This window comes from Gopherus flavomarginatus, chromosome 14 (assembly GCF_025201925.1).
Source record: "Gopherus flavomarginatus isolate rGopFla2 chromosome 14, rGopFla2.mat.asm, whole genome shotgun sequence".
Taxonomy (NCBI): Eukaryota; Metazoa; Chordata; order Testudines; family Testudinidae; genus Gopherus; species Gopherus flavomarginatus.
Genome location: NC_066630.1, coordinates 38602296 through 38623251, shown reverse-complemented (window position 1 = coordinate 38623251; position 20956 = coordinate 38602296). Strand labels below are relative to the sequence as shown.

Here is a 20956-nt window from a genome sequence, read left to right as displayed (position 1 = left end):
CCCTCTCTGTCCTCTCTTCTCCAGACTAAACAAACCCAATTCTTCCAATCTTCCCTCATAGGTCATGTTTTCTAGACCTTTAATCATTTTTGTTGCTCTTCTCTGGACTTTCTCCAGTTTGTCCACCTCTTTCCTGAACTGCTCCTCAATACTCCAACTTGTTATATCCTTGGGGGCAGCCGGTTTAGGAAGAAATCACTTGAGCCCAGAGAGCAGCCAGCTAACAAAGCTACCATCTGTTTACAGACACAGAGCTCACCTGACCAGCTCAAGCAAGCTGGGCTATCCCCTAATAATCTAACTCAGTTGCCATAGGAACAAAACCCATGACAACCAAATACCCAACACAGCTGAGGCCCAGTGAGCGCTAGAGAAGGCAGGTATTATTATGTCCATTTTATAGATGGAGAAAATGATTCCCTGCATGGCTTCTGCTTTAACTGAAGCCATCTGAAAGATTGGTATGATTTTAAACTAATAATATTAACTTCGGTACAACTTTTACCAGCATATGCTGTAAACGAGCTTCTAGTTCAATCATCCCACAAGGAAAGCTGAGGAACCACAAACTAATATAAAAGCTGGTAAATTTGTTAAGCAGAGTCTGGCTTCTGTAACAACACAAGGCTCTTGAATGCTCTGTACTTACTTCCACCCATCGAAGTAGCTTTTCACGAACGTGTCTATCATCGTTAAAAGGTTTTGTGTTCAAGACATCAGCAACAAACTCCTTTGGTGTGATCTGTTGGGTCTAATGGAAAAGAAGGCTTGTCTCAATAGTTCTCGCACCTGGTGTCACAGAGTGTGGGGGAGTCAGGGCCCTGCACCCCCCACTTCCTGCGATTTACGGTCACTCTCAGCCAGCCAGTAAAACAGAAGGTTTATTAGACAACAGGAACACAGTCCCAAGCAGGGCTTGTAGGTACAACCAGGACCCCTCAGCCAGGTCCCTCTGGGGGGGCAAGGATCTTAGACCCCAGACTTGGGTTCCCTGCCTCTTCCCAGCCAGCCCAAAACAGGTTTTGCTGGTACAGACAACAGGACCCCCTTTAGTTAGGTCCATCTGGGGGCCCCAGGGAGGCCACAGCCCCATTGGAAAGCCCAAGCCCTGTTGGGGTGCCCCCTCCATTGTCCAGCCAGCTCCAAACTGAAACTCCCTCCAGCCTCTCTCTCAGCTGCCCCCCAGCTCCTCCCCCACCCTTTGTCCAGTTTCCCAGCTGAGGTGTTACCTGGCCTCCAACCCCCCAACCTGGGTTCTCAGGATACATACTCAGGTATGCTCCCTTCCCCAGTGCAGGCCACCTCAAATTCCCCTGCAACCTTCCCTGGTCAATACTCCCCACTCAGCATTCACATAACACATCAAGAACATTCCCACTTCGTCACACCTGGTCCTGCCAATGACCCTCAGGCTTATTCACGTGCAGAGCTGCATCCAGACCTGGTAGCCCCCGGAACGACTGATGTGTACAGAACTGGGAGAGAAAACGCATTGCTCCCAGAGTGGCAGATTTGTTACATTCTTAGATCTGACGTGTGAGAAGCAACTCGGCCTCCACAGTCTGATGGGAAACACTTTTTTAAAACTGGCCATTGAAAATCAGCTGCTTCCAACCCAGCTCACAGAACCACCCAGCCTCCCGCGTCACTGCAGGAAAGTGCTGGGGGCAGGTAGTCACGCTTTGCTCACCCCAGCCCTAGCTGACATGGGGCACACAGTGATTTGAGAAACAAACAGGGAAGAGCAACAGATTTACTCACACTGACAAATCCAGCCATAGACCCTGGCCGGCCCACAACAAACCTGCAGGTGTAGAGGTGGGGGGGCTATGCCCCTGCCTTTCACCAGGGCCTGGCCTTGAACACCTAGGGCTCGAGCCACCAAGACCCTTCGTCTCTTTGCCATGCAGTGTCATTCCCAGACTCCCTATAATGTGCACAGGGCATGAGGTGCATAAGGGTCTGTCTACACTGCAATTAACCGCCCCAGCTGGCTGACTCAGGCTAAGGGGATGTTTAATTGGGGTGTAGACTTTGGGGCTGGGGTCCAGCCAGGGGTGAAAGTAATTTACAGGACTTACCGGTACTGCCAGAGTCCTGATGGGGAGCATGGCCTCTCCCAGAAGAGGCGGGGCCTCTCAAGATTTAAAGGCCCTAGGGAACCAGCTGTGGCTGGGAGACCCAGAGCCTTTAAATCACCCAGTGGATCCCAGCTGCAGAGGTGGCTGGGAGCCCCCCCCGGGGCTCAGGGACAAATTAAAGGGCCCGGGGCTCTGGCCGCCAGGGGGAACCCCGAGCTTTGCGGGCCTGGGGCAGGGATTTAAAGGGCCCAGAGCTCCTGCCACTGACAGAAGCCCAGAGCCCTTTAAATCCTGGCCCCAGCCCGGCCTCCAGAGCCGCAGCCGGGATTCAGAGGGCTCTGGGCTGCCTGCAGCAGCCAGGATTTAAAGGGCTCTGGGCTGCCTGGAACCGCAGGCAGCCCAGAGCCCTTTCAATCCCCACTGTGGAAGTTGATGCAGTCCAGCACGGTGTACTGGCTCTTGCCATTACGCCGTACCAGACCGGATCGGCTTACTTTCACCTCTGGGTCCAGCCCACCTTGCAGGGCCTACATCCCAGGTTCCAGCCCGAGCCTGACAGGCTACACCGCAAGTAACCAGCCCCGCAGGCCAAGCCCCACAAGCCCAAGTCAGCTGGCCCAGGCCGGCCGCGGGTGCTTAACTGCAGTGTTAATCATCCCCTACAAAAGCAATTCACGAAGCCAGCACCCTGAGCAGGAATCCGAACCCCTCTGCCCCTTAAAGGTAGTTGGGCACCTCCCTCCACAAGATTCATAGCTGATCCCGCTCCTGGGGTGGGCACCAGGGCAGAGAAAACCCAGAGCCCCCCCATTCATTGCAGCCAGTAGCCCAGTGAGTCAGGCACTCAGCAGGCATGGAGAAGCCCAGGTTCAAATCCCTGCATTGGAGCTGGGACGCCACAGCCCAGCCGCGTGCCCTGCCCACCAGGCTGCAGAGGCACCACCCACTAGCTCATCAGTCACACAAAGTGGAATGGCTTCAATAGGAGAGCGCCAAAGCCTCAGGTGCAGCGCATGCGTCTGGGAGGTGGGGCATGTGGCTGCCAGTCACTGCTCTAATGTGGTCAGAGCAGGAAGTTGAAAACCGACCATAGCTGCATGTCTTAACCACTGCACTGGTGGGTATTCTGGGCCAAACAGCTGCCCTCAGCGTCCCAATGTGCTTGTCCCCGGCAGCCTAGGCATGCTCAAAACACACCCACCTGCTGAACCCCCACCGGTGAGCTGGGGGGTGGGACAAGCCAGGCTGAGAATCCAGCCAGGGGTTAGGTGTGCACTAGGGTGCTAGGCAGTTTGGTGGTGGTAGGACAGCAGTGGCTTTGTGCATGCACATGGCTTGACATGTAGCCACCTGGGGGGGCCTTAACCAGCAGTAACTTAGGTGCTTACGGGGTTAGGCAGCATCTCAGCAGGAGTTTTGAGGCTCTCAGGAATGGTGGACTCAGCTGCCTAAGTGGCAGTTAGGTACCGAGGTCCCTTTGTGGCTCTAGCCCCAGACGCTCTGGCTCTTGCTGGCGGTTTGAGCTTCTGCACTCACTGCTTCCACTGGGAAATGTGCCTGTGTGATTCCTTGCAGCTCCTCTCTCCTCTGGCCCAGGAGAGTGTGCTGCCTTAGACTGTGGGTCTCTACTCTTCCCCTCTGCGCCACAAGCCCAAGGAGGGCTTTTCTTCCTCCAGCTGATGAGTCACAGCCAGGACCCCCTTCTGGAGTTAGCATCTAAGCCAGCTCAGCCACGTAAGTAGCCCAAGTCCTAGCAGCCAAGTCGCTCTCTTCTACTCATGCTCAATAACGCTGACACTCACCCTACCTTTCCCTGTGCCTCTGGCTCCCTTTTATGCAGGCACTCTGCCACTCCTTCCACCTCTTGGTCCCCTGATGTGGGCCAGGGACGTGAAAGTGAGCGTTCCCCTGCCTAGATTGAGCCTCCTGCTTCGGCGCCTCTGGGGCTGTGACTTGAGTTAGGCTCTGAGCCGCTCGTTAGCTGCGGGAGCAGCATCACTCCTTAGGCAGCTTTGCAAAGCTGCTGGGCAGCAACGTAGGTGCCATGGGGACTTAGGTTAAATGACAGTGGCAACTGTAGGCATAGAAAGACACACTAGGCACCCTCAGTACCTGGCCTAGCTTCAGCACCGTTAGGCAATCATACCTACCCAAAGCCTGTGCACAAGCCTCACAACTTTGGCTGTGATCTCTCTGGCATCCTTCTGCCTGATGGAATTCAGGATGATGTCAGTCAGAAAACAGTGGCACTTCCTGGCATAAAATATCTCTTCCCGTGCCAAAGCAAAACTTAGGAAAACTACATCTACAAGAAGAGTGTCAAACACAACATACTGAGTTAGCACGCTAGCTCCAGCCCTTTTCATTTAGCCGGCCACTGATCACCTGCCTGCATTGTCATGGGTGCAACAGAATCTTGTCACACTACATGTGCCGATCCAGGGTCAATGGGAGCTTTGCCAAGGCAAACCTGAACAAGGATTTCATGATTCTACCCTGGCTTGTTTTAATTGCTAAAAAGATTTGAGCTTTGAGCAGGGAGTGGGACTAGATGAGCTCCTGAGATGCCTTCCAACCCTGATAGTCTATGAATCTGTGATTTCGAGCTTTGCCTGCTGGGGAGCATGAAAAGGCCACCGCGATTAGCTAGCAAACAGCTTCAGTACGTTTCAAGCAGTAAAGCCGCTGTCACAGCAGAGCGTTTCTAACAAACGTTTTGCACTAGGTAGTGAATTGCCAAACCACCCATTTACCTGATACTGGGTTGGGTGAGTACAACAGCATCCACAGCAAGGCAAGCAGCTGGCTGGGTGTGCACATACCTGGCGAGGTCTATCAGGGACACGTGTGTGTGTGTGTAGCCCTGGCCCCAGAGCTGGCCCTGCTGGGCTCCTCGCCAGGACCAAAGAGCGCATTGCAGCTGCAATCTGGCCAGCCCCTTGCCCGGTAGTCCCCAGAGCTCACTGACAATTGAAGCGATTAGTGATTTGCTTACTAGTTGGCAGGAACTAACAGTGGGGACTCAGTCTATAAATTGGCCTGTAGCTTGTACTGCAAGAGCAGGGAGTGGGGATCTTGCTGCACCCCATATTCGTCACAGTAATAGTATTATGCTATGATTATGGCATAATGATGATGCCTTTTGTACAAGCTGGGTCACGGAAGGTGTCACTGGAAAAGGCAGGAGTTACTGAAGATGTATCATTTTTGTATCTGAAGTTATGAAGATTGCCTGTGGATCCATATTTCAAATGTGCTTACTCTGGCAGCACCCACAGCCAGCCTTTCAGGTACAACAGTGATGAAGCTGGACAGTGCTGATGGCTCGTCAGCGAAGCCAATGGGCTGTGGAAAAGCTTCGTCTTCCCATGAAGGTTTCAGCTGGTTGGTAAGTTATGGCTGCTATGTCTCAGCAAGGGCATGTGACCAGACCACATGGTACTGATCATTCTGGGAACCTGTATTTTTCCACAAACTGTGCTGGGAACTGTTTTTGTAACAAAGGATTCCTGCCATATGTTAATGCTATATAAGGTGGGGAGTGACATCATCTAGCCGCCTCACTCTCCACACGAGAACTCCTGGAAACACCTGAGAAACAAAGACTGAACTGGGGGAAGTGCTGGTTCTGGGCTAAAAGGATTTCTAGCCTGTGTATGGAAACCTGCTGAACTGCTTGTAGCATCAGCCAGGGTGAGAAATTGTTCATTCATAGCCAATCATTCTAGTCTCTTAGGCTTAGTTTGCAGTTTTGTTTATTTCTAGGTAATCTGCTTTGATCTGCTTGCTATCACTTATAATCTCTTAAAATCTATCTTTTGTAGTTAATAAACCTGCTTTTTGCTTTATCGAAACCAGCGTGCCTTTCAGTGAAGTGTCTGGGGGTAAATCTCAGCTTGGTTAACATATTGAGGGAGAGGCCACCCACTTACGAGCTTGCCTTGTACAGATGCCTGTGCAGTGCAACACCGTATAAAATTGGGTTTATACTCAGCGGGGAGCTGGGTGTTCTCTTGGCTGTAGCCTCTCTATTGCTGGCTCATGCAGTAGCTGGTTGGAGCCTGCATGTAACTGCAGCTGGGTGCATCCCTGCCTGTGTGGATGCTGGTAGGAGCGTAGGACTGGAAGGGGTCTCCGGCTTGTCACACCAGCACAGTGCGAGAGGGAGCCCAGGCTGTAAGTGAGAGGGCTCAGTGGTACCCCAGTTCCAGGTGGCACCCCGCTGGGAATCTGTCATACTTGCCCTTTGGGGAACAGTCAGTTACGACTCGGGGTGTACTGTAAGTGCTAGGACTGATTGATTCTAGCCAACTGTGACTACACACATCTATAGTTTGTTAGGGATTTATGATATTTATGATATATCTACTGTCATCTCATCTCATCTTCCCTCTACTAATGATAAAAACTTGTTGGCCTTCACGCCAGCGCAAACACTATACAAGAATAGTTATAAAAGTGCTACCAAGAAGTTTGGTACTTAGCTCCTCATACCATAGACCAGGAAAAGGAATCAGAGGCATTTGTTTTCTCCCAAAAAGCCATGTGGCACCACTGAAACGCTAATTAAGGTGCCAGATTTCCAGTTCTTTTCAATGTTACTGTACCTCTAGCCACTGGTTGACTGTTTGCATTAGCAGGTTTGATGCCAGCACTGTAAACAACACTCTCTTCATGCCAAGTGCAAGAACCATCACTGCCTACAATTGGAGGATGTTCGACTTTAAGGATGAATCCTACATTATTAAATACTTGGGTTACCATGTTGGTTTGGTCATTGATGGTTGTTTCTGGGGATAAAAAATATGTGGATTTTCAGCCAGTATAACTTGCAAAACTTGTAATAGGATTAGCACGTCTTTTAACAGAAAATGAGGGGCACAGCATTTTCACCGCATTACCCCTAGCTGTACCCCTTAATTATTAATGAATTATTATCAAACATTTAGACTGCAGTAGCACCTAGAGTCTACCAGTCTGGTGTGAGGTGCAGGACAACCATAATATAAATGACAGGTGGCAGTCCCTGCGCCAAAGAGCTTACAAACCAAAGGTACAAACCCACAAATATTCTCCTTCCTTGGTACTGAAATCCTGGAGATACTTAGCGATGGTTATTATGTGCTCCCTTAGTCATTGCTTAACCAAGTCCAAACAGATTTAGCTTGGGATGGTCAAAGGAGCCTAAAGAGTTCTAGCTAGTGAGGTAATCATATGGGCCTCCTCGCCATAGTACCAGAGCACTTTGCAATCATTAATACACTCTACCTTTACATCACCCCTAGGAGGTAGTCAGTGCCAGCTTCCCCTCTGTACAAGGCACAGGGGTCATTGTGTGACATGCGTGGGAGCATGCAGTAAGTTTTCAGCTAAGACAGAAATTGAACTGAGATCAGGTGAACCCCAGGCAGGACCTGCTCGACCGTCCCAAACTCCACCAGGTGCCTTTGAAAACCTCAGCTGTAGCTCTTCCAGTCTTTCCCCAGGAGTAGCTCATTGCAAGCAGAGACTTGCAAAATGTTCTCACCACAGCCTGACATCAGCTGAGCCTATCTCAATTCAGGTTTCAGAGTAGCAGCCGTGTTAGTCTGTATCCTCAAAAAGAACAAGGGTACTTGTGGCACCTTAGAGACTAACAAATTTATTTCAACATGAGCTTTCGTGAGCTACAGCTCACTTCTTCAGATGCATAGACTGGAACACACAGACAGGAGATATATATACACATACAGAGAACACGAAAAGGTACATTGGCCAAACTGGACAGTCTCTACACAAAAGAATAAATGGACACAGATCTGACATCAGGAATCATAACATTCAAAAACCAGTAGGAGAACACTTCAACCTCTCTGGCCACTCAGTAACAGACTTAACGGTGGCAATCTTGCAACAAAAAAGCTTCGAAAACAGACTCCAATGAGAAACTGTTGAACTTGAATTAATATGCAAACCTGATACCATCAATTTAGGCTTGCATAGAGACTGGGAATGGCTGAGCCATTACACACATTGAATCTATTTCCCCATGTTAAGTATCCTCACACCTCTTGTCAAACTGTCTGTAATGGGCTATCTTGATTAACACTAAAAATGTTTTTTTTCTCCTGCTCATAATTGCTCATCTTAATTAATTAGCCTCTTACAGTTGGTAGGAGAACTCCCACCTTTTAATGTTTTCTGTATGTGTATATATCTTATGCTCAAATAAATTTGTTAGTCTCTAAGGTGCCACAAGTACTCCTGTTCTTTTTATCTCAGTTCAGGCTAGCACAAGACTAATAATTATGTGCTCTGGGCTTGCTGTAATGCCCTGCATCTGAAACTAAGAAGCACACAGACTATAGAGGCTTTTCAGTTTTGTTGTGCAAATAAATTCTTGTGAGCTGGTCCTGTACCCTTACTGGCTCTGTACTGTGCCAGGCATGCCTATGGTACTACAGACAAAGCCTAAGGAATACAGTAACTCCAATAGTTAAAAATAATTGTACTAGTATCTTCACACAAACTCTGAAGAAGACTTGGTCAGATCATCTCCCTCTGCTCAAAAAGCCCTGGAACCAAGCTTCGCAGTTCTCTGAACGAGGACTAGAATCGCACTCCCATTGTATTTTCATCATGCTCCCAACTTCCACACAGAACGTCAGGGTTTGCATAGAGGAGTCACTGAGTGTTATTAAAGTAATCGATCCCATTTCTTTCTGGAGACAATAATATGTTACTGAGCTTCCAACTGTCTCAGACAGAAGGACGGGTAAGTGTTTTTAAGCACAGGAAACCAGATTCTTTTTTCAGTGACACAGGTATTCACCCACGAAAGCTCATGCTCCAAAGTGTCTGTTAGTCTATAAGGTGCCACAGGACTCTTTGCTGCTTTTACAGATCCAGACTAACACGGCTACCCCTCTGATACAGGTAAAAAGGTGAACTAGTGACTTTAGCGGAGTTACTCTGGATTTACACCTCTGTAACTGAGGTCAGAATTGCCCAGTGTCTGTAATGGAGGAGGAGCAGAGAAATTATCCATGAACTAATTTCACTGGGCCAAATTCTTCCCGATTGCAAGTCCATTGAAATCAATAGCAATGAATTCAGCTTTCTTTGGCTCACTATGAACAATTCCCTTGCACAACTTGCTGTTATTACATTATGCTACCAATGTGCTGTCACCAAAATCATCTTCTCTGCTCCTGCTTCCTTCCTCCTCTGCTCTTTTGTGCAATCAGCTTCTGAGCATGCCTCCTTGATCAGGCTGTGACGTTGCACTCTATATGATTTTATGAAAATATGCTAATGAGTGTGAATATACTGTAACTGGCATATGCTTCATGCAAAAGGTCTCCTGTAAGGTACCATTACAAGGCTTATAATCTACTGAGTGTGTTCGTCCTATTTGTATGGATGTATCATTCTTGTATCTTAAACTAGAAATATGAAATATAACTCAGGTCCTAATGTAATTATGCAAAGTGGGGGCCATTAATGGTGGTTTGGAATGTTGATGGCTCCCATTAACCAGGACAATTGACTGTAGATGGCTCTGTTTACTTGCAAGTCTTCCTGTATACCTGTGTGCTGGCAAGTGGGCAGGGCTGGCTCCAGGAACCAGCGAAGGAAGCGGGTGCTTGGGGCAGCCAACGGAAAGGGGCGGCACGTCCGGGTCTTCGGCGGCGGGTCCCTCAGTCCCTCTCGGAGGGAAGGACCCACCGCCGAATTGCCGCCGAAGAATGAAGCGGTGCAGCAGAGCTGCCGCCGAACTGCCGCTGAGTGCGGCTTTATTTTTTTTAATTTTTTTCCCCTTTGCTGCTTGAGGTGGTATAAAAGCTGAAGCCGGCTCTGCAAGTGGGTAATGAAGTCTTGCAGTGCCATGTGATAATGTCACCTAAACTGGAATCCACCTTTAACCTGGTGCTTTTCCATTGAGAAGGAGGAGTGCAGTCATGCGAAATCCCCTAGCTACCACCTGAGCTGGGAACAAGGGCTGTACAAGGGGAAGGATTGTGCACAGACTAGGAAGCTTCCAGTCTGTGGCAGAAGCTTATTGAAACGTCTCTGAGGGTGAGAGTTTATCTGTATTCTGTTTTCTTACTGTACTAGGCTTAGACTTGCGTGTTTTATTTTATTTTACTTGGTAATTCACTTTGTTCTGTCTGTTATTACTTGGAACCATTTAAATCCTACTTTTTGCATTTAATAATATCACTTTTTACTTATTAATTAACCCAGAGTACGTATTAATACCTGGGGGAGCAGAGAGTTGTGCATATCTCTCTATCAGCGTTATAGAGGGCAGACGATTTATGAGTTTATCCTGTACAAGTTTTATACAGGGTAAAACGGATTTATTTGGGGTTTGGACTCCATTGGGAGCTGGGTATCTGACTGCTGGAGACGGGAACACTTCTTAAGCTGTTTTCAATTAAGCCTGCAGCTTCTAGGGGGCGTGGTTCAGACCTGGGTCTGTGTTTGTTGCAGGCTGGCGTGTCTGGCACAACCAGGCAGGGCACTGAAGTCCCAAGCTGGTGGGGAAAACAGGCTCAGAGGTAGTCTCAGCACATCAGGTGGCAATCCCACAGGGTTTCTGTGATCCAACCCATCACACAGGCCCCTCACATTAATTAGGTGGAGGAGCATCTGCCTTCCCACAGTTCATGAATTGTTAGCAAAGTGTGGTGCCTCCGTGCAGCCCAAATTTCGGCACCTATCTCCCTGAGAGGGGTAGGGCTTAGCACACATCTCTCACAAGCATCTCCCATTGGCTAGGTTAGGCAATTCCCCGCCTAACGTGCTGGCTTTTGTAGATCCCATCCCTCTCCTCATACACTGTATAGCAGAGCTGGGCAAAGTATGGCCCGCAGGCTACATCTGGCCCACGGGACAGTCCTGCCCAGCCCTTGAGCTCCTGGCCCAGGAGGCTAGCCCTAGGCCCCTCCCCTGCTGTTCCCTATCCCGCTTAGTCATGGGGTGGGGGGGTTCGATAAGGGGCAGGGAGCCCTTGGGGGCAGTCAGGGGACAGGGAGCAGGGGGTGGTTGAATGGGGCGGAGGTTCTGTGGGGCGCGGTCAGGGGATGGGGAACAGGGGGCGGTTGGATAGGGCAGAGGTTCTCGGGGGGAAAGGGGGCAGAACAGGGGAGTTAGATAGTTGGTGGGGTCCTGGGTGATGGTTAGGGGTGGGGATTCCAGGAGGGGGTGGTCAGGGGACATGGAACAGTGGGGGTTGGATGGGTGTGGGGTTTTGAGGCGGGCAGTCAGGGGGCAGGAGGTGGGAGGAGTCAGATGGGGGCAGGGGCCAGGCTGCTTGGGGAGGCACAGCCTTCCCTACCCGGCCCTCCATACAGTTTCTCACCCCGATGTGGCCCTCGGGCCAAAAAGTTTGCCCACCCCTGCTATATAGAGAGCCTGGGCACAGAACTCAGGCTTTGTGGATTACAGGGTTGTGTGATTTTCTAGGCGTTGTGACACTCAGCATCCCAATGCCTACGTCCCTTTGTGAATCTGGGCGGTAGTGACTTGCAGCATTGGGTCTTATATTAAGCTCCTGGGGGCAGGGACCTATGTCTCTCTATGCTTTACACAGCGCTGTGTACACTGATTGACAGCCCTCAATAAATAATAATCATTTGAAAGTAGTTACATGGTACTTGGGCAAGTGCCACCGCTCATCCCCACACCGAACATGCCCGTTTCAAGCTGCTTTAGCCAGGGAAGGGTTGGCTGAGGATCTGTTAGAGAGGGGACATCGTGACACAAATAAGAAATCGGGACTTTTTGGCACAGCTCCTCCCTGTTAATCTCCAGTTCTTCTCAAATCTTTTTTACATCTTGCTGCCTAGGTGCATCCTCCCATGTTGCAGTTCCCTAGACACATAAATTAGTGTCTCCCCAGGCTTCTGAACTTCAGGCTCAGGCCTCCACTCCTGCAAGGTGCTGAGGAACCCAGGGTGCACAATGTAGTGCAGCAGGGGCTGAGCAGTGCGACCTCAGGTGCTTTGATGCTCATATCCCTGCAGAAGGGGCTTTCATTTTAAAATCTGGTACACGATAAAGTAATACAAATAAATCATAGTCGATACATACTGGGGAACCTAGAAAGCTTTTCTGAAGGAAAAGGAAATTTGCTCTTCACCTTCGTACCCCTTATGAGCGATCCGCATTAGTTTACACGTGGTGGGTCTGCACAAGGAGTGTGCACCACTTCAGTCGCACTCAAGCCCTAGGCCAGGTCTGCACTAGGTAATTAGGTTGGTAGAACTATGTCACTCAGGAGTGTGAAAAATCCACACTGCTGAGCAATGCAGTTAAACCAGCCTAAGCCCCAGTGTAGACAGCACTATGCCAATGGGAGGGCTTCTTCTATCAACAGAGCTACTGCCTCTCAGGGAAGTGGAGTAACTCTGCCCATAGGGGGAGCCTCCTGTCAGCACAGTTAGTGCTACTGCAGTGTTTTACGCGTACATCTGCCCCTAGTTTGGAAGCTGAAGTGGGCTTCAAGTGGTATAGCCGTGTACAGGGGTGAATTTAGTCATAGACCATAGAATCATAGACTATCAGGGTTGGAAGGGACCTCAGGAGATCATCTAATCCAACCCCCTGCTCAAAGCAGGACTAATCCCTAAATGGCCCCCTCAAGGATTGAACTCACAATCCTGGGTTTAGCAGGCCAATGCTCAAACCACTGAGCTAGTGCTTGCCTCTAGCTGCGGTGGGAACCCCTCTGGTTTGTGGGAGAGCAAGAGGAAGAGGTGAGATTCTTTCAGCCTGACATTTCTTTTTTCTTAATCAGTATCACCAGACATTTCTAGTTAGTTTAAGTATCACGTTTACTAGTTAATTTCTCCTGCCATTGTTAGAGCAATGAGCACATGACACTTACCTTTTCCTGTTTGCTCCGGGCCCCTCCACTCTTTGAAGGCTGCAGTTTTTTCCATTGGGTAAGTCTCCCTTATGGTGCTGAATCTGTGTTTTTCAGCAGTTAGGGTAACTGGCAAATTCTGTTTGAATGTGTGTTGCTCCGAATGTTTCTCTTCAGCACTGAATGCAGCTTGAATAGTCTGGTCGTTTTCCTGAACTGTCTGACTTATTTTCCCAGGAGACCTGCCAGCAGGATCTTTGATGGGACCCCCATTTTCAAGTGTTTCCTGACAAGGTACATTATCTGCAAGGTTACTGTTGGATATCATCACATGCTGGCATTCACATCTTCTGGAGTTCACCATGTCCCATTCCTTTACCAGGGAAATCAATTTCTGAATGGGAGTGGCTGAGTTTCTATTTTCTGATTTTTTTGCTAAATTCCCTCTTTCCCCTTTCTTCCTTGGAGGGCTTGCGGAATGTTTACAGTAGCTGGAATTTCCCCCGAAGTCTGTAGACTGATGATATCCTCCAGGTTTATTCCTTCGTTTTGTCCCTCTGCACTGTGAAATCATTCTGGTATACTTCTCATTCTCTCCTTTGCTATCCTGCATGTCTTTTATTTTACTCCAGGTATTAACACACCAGTTACTGAAATCCACAGCGGTGTAGCAATGTTCCTAAAAAATGCAGTGAAAAGCGGTTATTTTTGAATGACTCTTTCCATTTGTGCCAAATGAAAGGTAAATTTTGCCTTATCCGATCACTTATATTTTAGCACTGCATTGTCCGTTACAGCTATTCCCCTATTCCATTTTGTTTCCCCAGACTCCATTTTGTTTTCTGTTCTCCTGTGGCCGCCCTTCCCTGGCTGTTAAGTTGTTTACCAGGGCCACTGCCCTTCTCAAAGGGAGGGCCCCTTAAGTTGTTTAACAAGAGCCATTGCCCTTCTCAAAGGGATGGCCACTTGTGCTGCATGCTAAGTGGGACCACTGCCCTTTTCAAAGGGTTAGTCCTGTTATCACCTCGTTGAACCTGGGCTTGGTGTAGGGTAGGCAATGTCCAGAGCTGCAAGGCCTATTGTGGTTTTAAGATCCTGGGCATGAGTCATAGTCTCATGTGCTCTTGAGTCACCTATTGCACAGGACTATGTCCAGGCATGTCTCTGGGCTTACCTTCAGTTTTTCCCCTGTGCCCCCTCCCCTGTGACAGAGGGAGCCTATCAGGATTACTGGTGGGAAACTGCCCAAGTTTGCCTTTAAAACCAGACATTTTTGAAACACACCTCAGAAAGGTTCCTGCATTGCTGCCTGGTCTGATCAGCCAGGGGTTCTGGGGGGTCCTTTCTCCGCTCTCGTTTTATTTTTGAGCGTACCCCCGTTTTTTGAACGCCCTCCCCCCCCCACGAAGAACGAATTGCTACCTGAGAGATCTCCTGATTATTGAGACTGTACCGAACCCTCCTTGCCTCTTCTGATGTTGCTGCTGCTTCTGCCTTTGCTGCTGCCTTGGGGACTGGTAAGAATCCCTCTGTAAAACTTTCTATACTTTTATTTTATTATTTTAGCTGCTGGCTCTGTTTCCCCAGCACACAGACTCAAGCTAAACTTTGGTCTGTGTCTTAAAACCTCTCTTAAACTACAGGGCTCTTTGCCACTGCTAAGCTCTGCTCCTGTGGGCTTTGCCTTGGGGCTCTCTGCTTTCAGCTGTATCCACCGCTGTAGCCACCATCCCTTGGCTTCCTTGGGAGCTGGGTCCTGGATACATACCACTCTGCCCTCTGTAACCTCCCCATAGCATAAGGTGCACCATAGGTCTTGTTTTTTTTTAATTTAATAAGTCATAGTTTGTTAAGATTGTAGAGCTTGTAAGTTTCTGTGATATTTGTTGTGTTGCCTAATTGTTGGTTAAGATAAGTTTAGAAAATCATTGCCTGGTTGTATTCTGTAGCTGCTTGTCATTTTATATAAGTTTGATTAAGTTAGGGGATAGATAAGGTTTTTACTATTTGAATTTGTCTTCCCACTGCCCCAATCCCCCCCCCCCGAGCTCCCCAGTCACTCATTGCAGTCTCTCTGCTGTTTAAACTTGCAGCCTGTCTGCTCTCTGTGTCTCCCTGAGTTTAAATCTCCCTCTGTAGCGCCTCTATCTTTGGTTTCTGCTCCACCACGTGCTCCTCTTCCCCCATCCCCTAACCTCATTCCTCTACCACTGCCTTTCTCTCTCTCTCTCTCTCTTTTAATCCCTTCCCTCACGTGTTCACCCCGCTCCTACTGCTGCCAAACCTCAATTGTATTACTGAAGTCTAGCATAAAACCCCATTGGTTACCCTTTTTCTCTCTCACACACCTCACATTTTATATTTACACCACTGTGACACATTTTTACCTAGAGTTGTTGGTTATTTAACACATTTTACCCATAACTGTTAGTTGGTTATATGCTGCTGTGACACACCCTTTACCTAGAAATTGTTAGCTACCTGTTACATTTATACTTCAGTGTTAGTTGGTTACCAACTGTATTGTACCCCACTGTATTGTACCCCACTATTGAAACCCCCTATACTATACTAAAAGAACTCCCTCCCCAATTGCCTACCTTAACAAACCCCATACCCCTCACTATTAAATTTTCCCTGTTTTTGCATTTTCTTAATAAAGTTTATTTTGCACCCCACCTGTGTGGTAATTGCTCCCCAAGATCCCATATACCTGCAGGCAGGGACATGCATAAGCAGGGCCATTTTGTGGTCTAAATTGTATTGGAATAAACTTGTAAGGCAGCAGGAGCTGAGAACTGGTCATTCTGAGCACCTGTCCATCTAGACCTTTCAGGGGCCGCACACTGAACCTTGCCCATGGTACCAAAGCTATAACCACATGGGGCTAAGCCCACAGAGGTACTTAGACATTGTGGGCTAGACCCACAAGGGATGTGGGTGTCTAACTGCCACTTTAGGCAACTCATGCCAAAGGCCCAGTGGAATTCTCCAATGAGGCATTCCCCTGCCTATCTCACCTGTGGGGCTCAATCCAGCAGGCATGCTCAGAGCATGCCAACCCTGCATAAAACAGACACAGGTGGAGGAAGTGCCACCCTTATACTCAGTAGTTAGATCATTCACCCAGGAGATGGGAAACCCAGGCCAGGTTCAAATCCCCTCTGCCTGATGTGGAGTAGGGCCAATTGCGCCTGTTCGTAATGGTCCAAACTAAAAACCTAGCACAGAGAACATTGAGACAGGGAGTGACCTTCCCTGGGGCAAACTGGACAGGCCTTGATCAGGCATGTTTACTCCAGAAAAGAAGCACAAATTGCTCTGGGAACCCAAAATGGCAACGGCACAGAAGCCATCTAAACACATCTGAACACTGAAAAGCTATCCAAACCAGCTCAATGGCAATAATTAGTTGCAAATGACTGAGATTTTCTTTCTCCTGTTATAGAAGGAACCCTCTCACATTTCTGTAATATTTAAAGAAAATACCTCTGGCTGTTTTACCCTGAATCTGTATCTCTTGACGCTCAAAAACCTGTGGTTCTATACATAGGTGCTGGAACTCGAGAGATTGAGGGTTCTGCCGCACCCCCTGGCTTGAAGTGGTTTCCATCATATACAGGGTTTACAGTTTGGTTCAATGGCTCTCAGCTCCCCCACTATACAAATTGTTCCAGCACCCCTGGTTCTATAAAAGAAATGTCAGTATTTTTTGTGAACTGCTACTGGCACCTTGATGTGAGTAGATTCTTAGAAATTACTGCACTTTTCGAATAAAGATTTCCTCTTCACGTAGAAGTTTCAAGACTTTCATTTTTGTTGATAATTTTGTAATAAGAGTTAAGACAACTTGTCCCAAGCTGCAACTGGACAATTTTAACATTTAGGTTTGAACTGTTTTTTAAAACTTATTGTTCTATTTCTGAAAAAAATCTTACTTCTTTTGGGTCTTTGCTGAACTCACACTCCTTATCCCAAGTCACAATATTTAATCTTCTAAATGGAAAAGAAGCTTCATCGTAAGTTTCATGTTTTTTGACCCACAATCTGCAAAATGAATATTTTTCAGTTTTGCTACATTTGTGAACCTTCAAATTTTTTTCTGGGGACAGCCTAAGGTTGTTGGGTTGTGTGTGCATTCTGATGGATGTTAAAATTAGTTTTACATTAATTTTAATTATTGGGGAATTATTAGCCAAGATAATGAAGTGGCTGATATGGGACTTGATTAATAAAGAATTAAAGGTGGACTATATAATTGATGCCAATTGACATAGGTTATTCTAAAATAGATCCTGTCAAACTAACTTGATATCTTTTTTTGGATGAGATTACATATTTGGTTGATAAAGGTAATAGTGTTGATGTAATATACTTAGACTTCCGTAAGGCATTTGACTTAATATTGCATGACATTTTGTTTATAAAAACTAGAACAATACAAAATTAACATGGCACACATTAACTGGATTAAAAACTGACTAACTGATAGTTCTCAAAATGTAATTGTAAACAGGGAATTGTCACTGAGCTGGTCTGTTTCTAATGGGATCCTGCAGGGACTAGTTCCGGGCCCTATGCTGTTTAACATATTTATCAATGACCTGAAAAAAAACAAAATCATCACTGATAAAGTTTGCAGATGATACAAAAATTGGGGGAATGGTAAATAATGAAGAGGACAGGTCTCTGATGCAGAGTGATCTGGATCCCTTGGTAAACTGAACTCAAGCAAACAATGTGTGTTTTAATATGGCTAAATGTAAATGTATACATCTAGGAATAAAGAATACAGGCCATACTTACAGGATGGGGGATTGAAAAAGATTGGGAGAGGGGAAGGTGGATAATCAACTGAATATGAGCTCCCAGTGTGATGCTGTGGCCAAAAAGGCTAATGTGATTCTTGAATACGTAATCTCAGGGTATCTTGAGTAGGAGTGAAGATGTTATTTTGCCTCTATATTTGGCACTGGTGCAACCACTGCTGGTATCCTGTGTTCAGTTCTGGTGTCCACAATTTAAGAGGGATGTTGATAAATTTGGTGAGGGTTCAGAGAAGAGCCAGGAGAATGATTAAAGGATTGGAAAACCTGCCTTGTGATAGAATCGAGGAGCTCAATCTATTTATTTTAACAAAGAGACGTTTAAAGGGTGACTTGATCACAATGTCTAAATATCTACATGGGGAACAAATGTTTGGCTCTTCAATCTAGCAGGGCAAGGTATAATATGATCCAACAGCTGGAAGCTGAAGTTAGACATATTCAGGCTGGAAATAAGGTGTGCTTTTTTAAGTGAAGATAATTAATCATTAGGACAATTTACTAAACATCATGGTGGATTCTCCATCCCTGGAAAATTTTAAATCAAGATTTGATTTTTTTTTTATTTTTTAAAACGTGCTCTAGTTCAAAAGGAATTATTTGGGGTAAATTCTATGTCCTGTGTTATACAGGAAGTCAAACTAGATGATCACAGTGGTCCCTTATGGCCTTGGAATCTATGAGCCTATGAAACTATAGAAAATAGACAAGCATCTTCTTTACCTGTATCCATCACACTGATAAAGTGCTTCAAAAAGAGAAGGAATTCTGTACTCCTCTGCTTCTTGACAAAATAGAGACCATTCTCTGTAAATTGTAAATAAACTTAACTGTACAGTAATTCTCTCAAACACATTCAGATTATCTTTTCTAAATACTAGTCAATTTTTGAAATCATCTTCTGTAATCAACAATGCAAAGTGATGGTGCAAAATGTACTCTCCCTAACTTGAGTAATTTTTTATTTTGCTACTGATGCAATACCATTTTCACACATGTTAAAAATAGAGGCCAAAACTTTCAAACGTGTTTACGAATTTTGGGTGCCTTGTTTTTTGGCTGACATATAGGTATCTCAAGTTGGGAACCCAAACAATGAAAGGTGAAATTGTGGCTCCACTGAAGTCAAGGCAAAGCTTCCATTGACTTCAGCTGAACCAGAATCATTCCAGATATCCAAAATAAGTGAACTCTTTTGTGAAAAACAGTTCACACTTTGAATACCTAACACTGAAAACAAACTGCTTGTGAATGCTCAACAGAGCAAGATTTATTTGTAGAAATCATACAGCAAATAATTTTGAACAAACAAGTTTAAGTAAACCACAACCTGTTTGCAGTCAATTTTCACACAGAAAAAAGAAGCTAAATTTGATGAATAAATTATTGGCTACAATTTATTTGCTCAGATTTTCTTTAAATTCACAAAGCCTTATGCTAATTTTTCACACTAATGTTGCTGTATGAATTTGATAATAAAATACTACTGGAACTAAAAATCTTTCTTTAATACTTTAATCACCATGTAAATCAGAAAACCTATAGGTTGAATAAAAGATTAATACCTTTTTTCCTATAGATATCTGAAATAAGACTAATAAAATGCATGATCTCTCTTTTCTTACTTAAATTCAGATGGTAAAAACAGCTTGCCAAGTCTAAGGAAGTTGAGAATGTGTCGAAATATTTGCCCATCTCCATGGATTAGGAGGCTCTGACCATATGTAATCCAATAAACTTTTTTGCAGTTTGACAGGAGCTCTGGACACTGCAGAAATAAACATATATCTTACCTTAGGAAGTCAGAGTTACTTTAAGACCTGTCTTCTTCCCACCGTGTCCCTCCAAATCACATCTCAAAGCAACTCTCCTTCTAGCCAGGGAAGGTTGAATGTAGCTAAACGTAGAGCAAGTTGTTAGCACATGATGCTACTTCTCTTGCCGACGGGGTTCATTTGCATCAGTGGTGCCCAAACTTTTCCTGTCATGCCCCCTCTTGCCAGTACTGGAATGCGTCTGTGCCCCCTCGTCCATTACTGCACTTTTGGCTCAATAGAGGAGCTTGGGCTGATGGCAGAGCTGGCCTGGTCAGGGAGAGGGAATAAGGGCAGAGTTGGGCTGGGGATGGAGCAGGGGGTGGAGTGGAGGTGTGGCTGGAACTGAGCTGGGGCCTGAGCTGGGCTTGGTGGCACTCCCTTCCCACCCTGCACCCCCGGTGGCTGGCCCGGGTCCCACCATGTGCCCCCCAAAACGTTGCTCTATGCCCTAGAGGGGCATACTCCACGGTTTGGGGACCACTGATTTATATCATGAGACAGTCCCTTCCCAGGTGAAGCTTGGTACTTTGCAGTATATCTAGACTTTCTCTGCTTGCTCTGGCATTTGTGGCAGCACAAAAGCTCAGCGCTAACCATGAGCTTAGTACAAACATTTTAAAGGATGAATGTTGATTCTTGTCATTTAAAGTCTCTGAGGCCTGTGTACAGTAGGCAACACACCAGAAAACGGGGGTTCTCTGAATACAGGACTTCCAGAGACCTCCACTCTTAGGCCTGGTCTACACTCAGGGGGAGGGGTGAGAGAGCTAAGTCAGTCTAAGTTACACAACTTCAGCTACGAAAATAGTGTAGCTGAAGTTGACGTACTTAGAGCTATTTACTGCAGTGTCTTCACTGCAGTAAGTTGACTGCTGATGCTCCTCTGTCGACTCTGCCTACGCTTCTCGCTCTGGTGGAGTACTGGAGTTGACGGGAGAGCGCTCGGCAGTCGATTTATTGCATCTTCACTAGACACGATAAATCGACCCCGGCTGGATCCATCACTCCGGAGGTAAGTGTAGACATGCCCTTTGAATCACATTGGCCTGCACGGACCTGGAAACGTGAAAGGCCTACGAAAGAGCCCCATGTACGTTCTTTGATGTCAAGGCTGCATTTATAAGAGAGGCTCATTCGTTCCACATCCCTCCCCCCCCCCCCGTTTCTTCTCTACCTGCCTTTACATAAACAGGTGGGGATAAAGGGAGGGCAAAGATGGCTCTGTGCAGGGAGAAACGTTTCAGTCTGTTTTCCTTGCTTACAGGTGCAATTTGTGTCTGTAAATTACAGTTTAGTGTTCCTGCAGTCAGGGAATTAGAATTGTGCACCTGCTCAAATATGTGCCTTCAGCTGAATTGCAAACCCAAAATTCAGTGCAGT

The 20956-nt window shown here is 46.7% G+C and overlaps 1 protein-coding gene across 7 annotated transcripts in view; it reads right to left on the bottom strand.

Annotated features, from left to right (window-relative positions):
* Positions 1–20956, bottom strand: part of KCTD19 (potassium channel tetramerization domain containing 19) — a 55959-nt gene that overhangs the window by 507 nt on the left and 34496 nt on the right. For 4 of the 7 annotated variants that reach the window (XM_050923150.1, XM_050923154.1, XM_050923151.1 and 1 more), the window contains 8 exons: positions 19385–19527; positions 18483–18566; positions 16872–16980; positions 12955–13612; positions 11723–11803; positions 6689–6871; positions 4232–4386; positions 650–751 (listed from right to left, as the gene is read on the bottom strand). In XM_050923150.1, coding sequence (XP_050779107.1) covers positions 650–751; positions 4232–4386; positions 6689–6871; positions 11723–11803; positions 12955–13612; positions 16872–16980; positions 18483–18566; positions 19385–19527 — 1515 coding nt within the window. The remainder of the gene's footprint in view (positions 1–649; positions 752–4231; positions 4387–6688; positions 6872–11722; positions 11804–12954; positions 13613–16871; positions 16981–18482; positions 18567–19384; positions 19528–20956) is intronic. The other 3 variants (XR_007769377.1, XM_050923157.1, XM_050923152.1) reach the window with 3 other exon arrangements.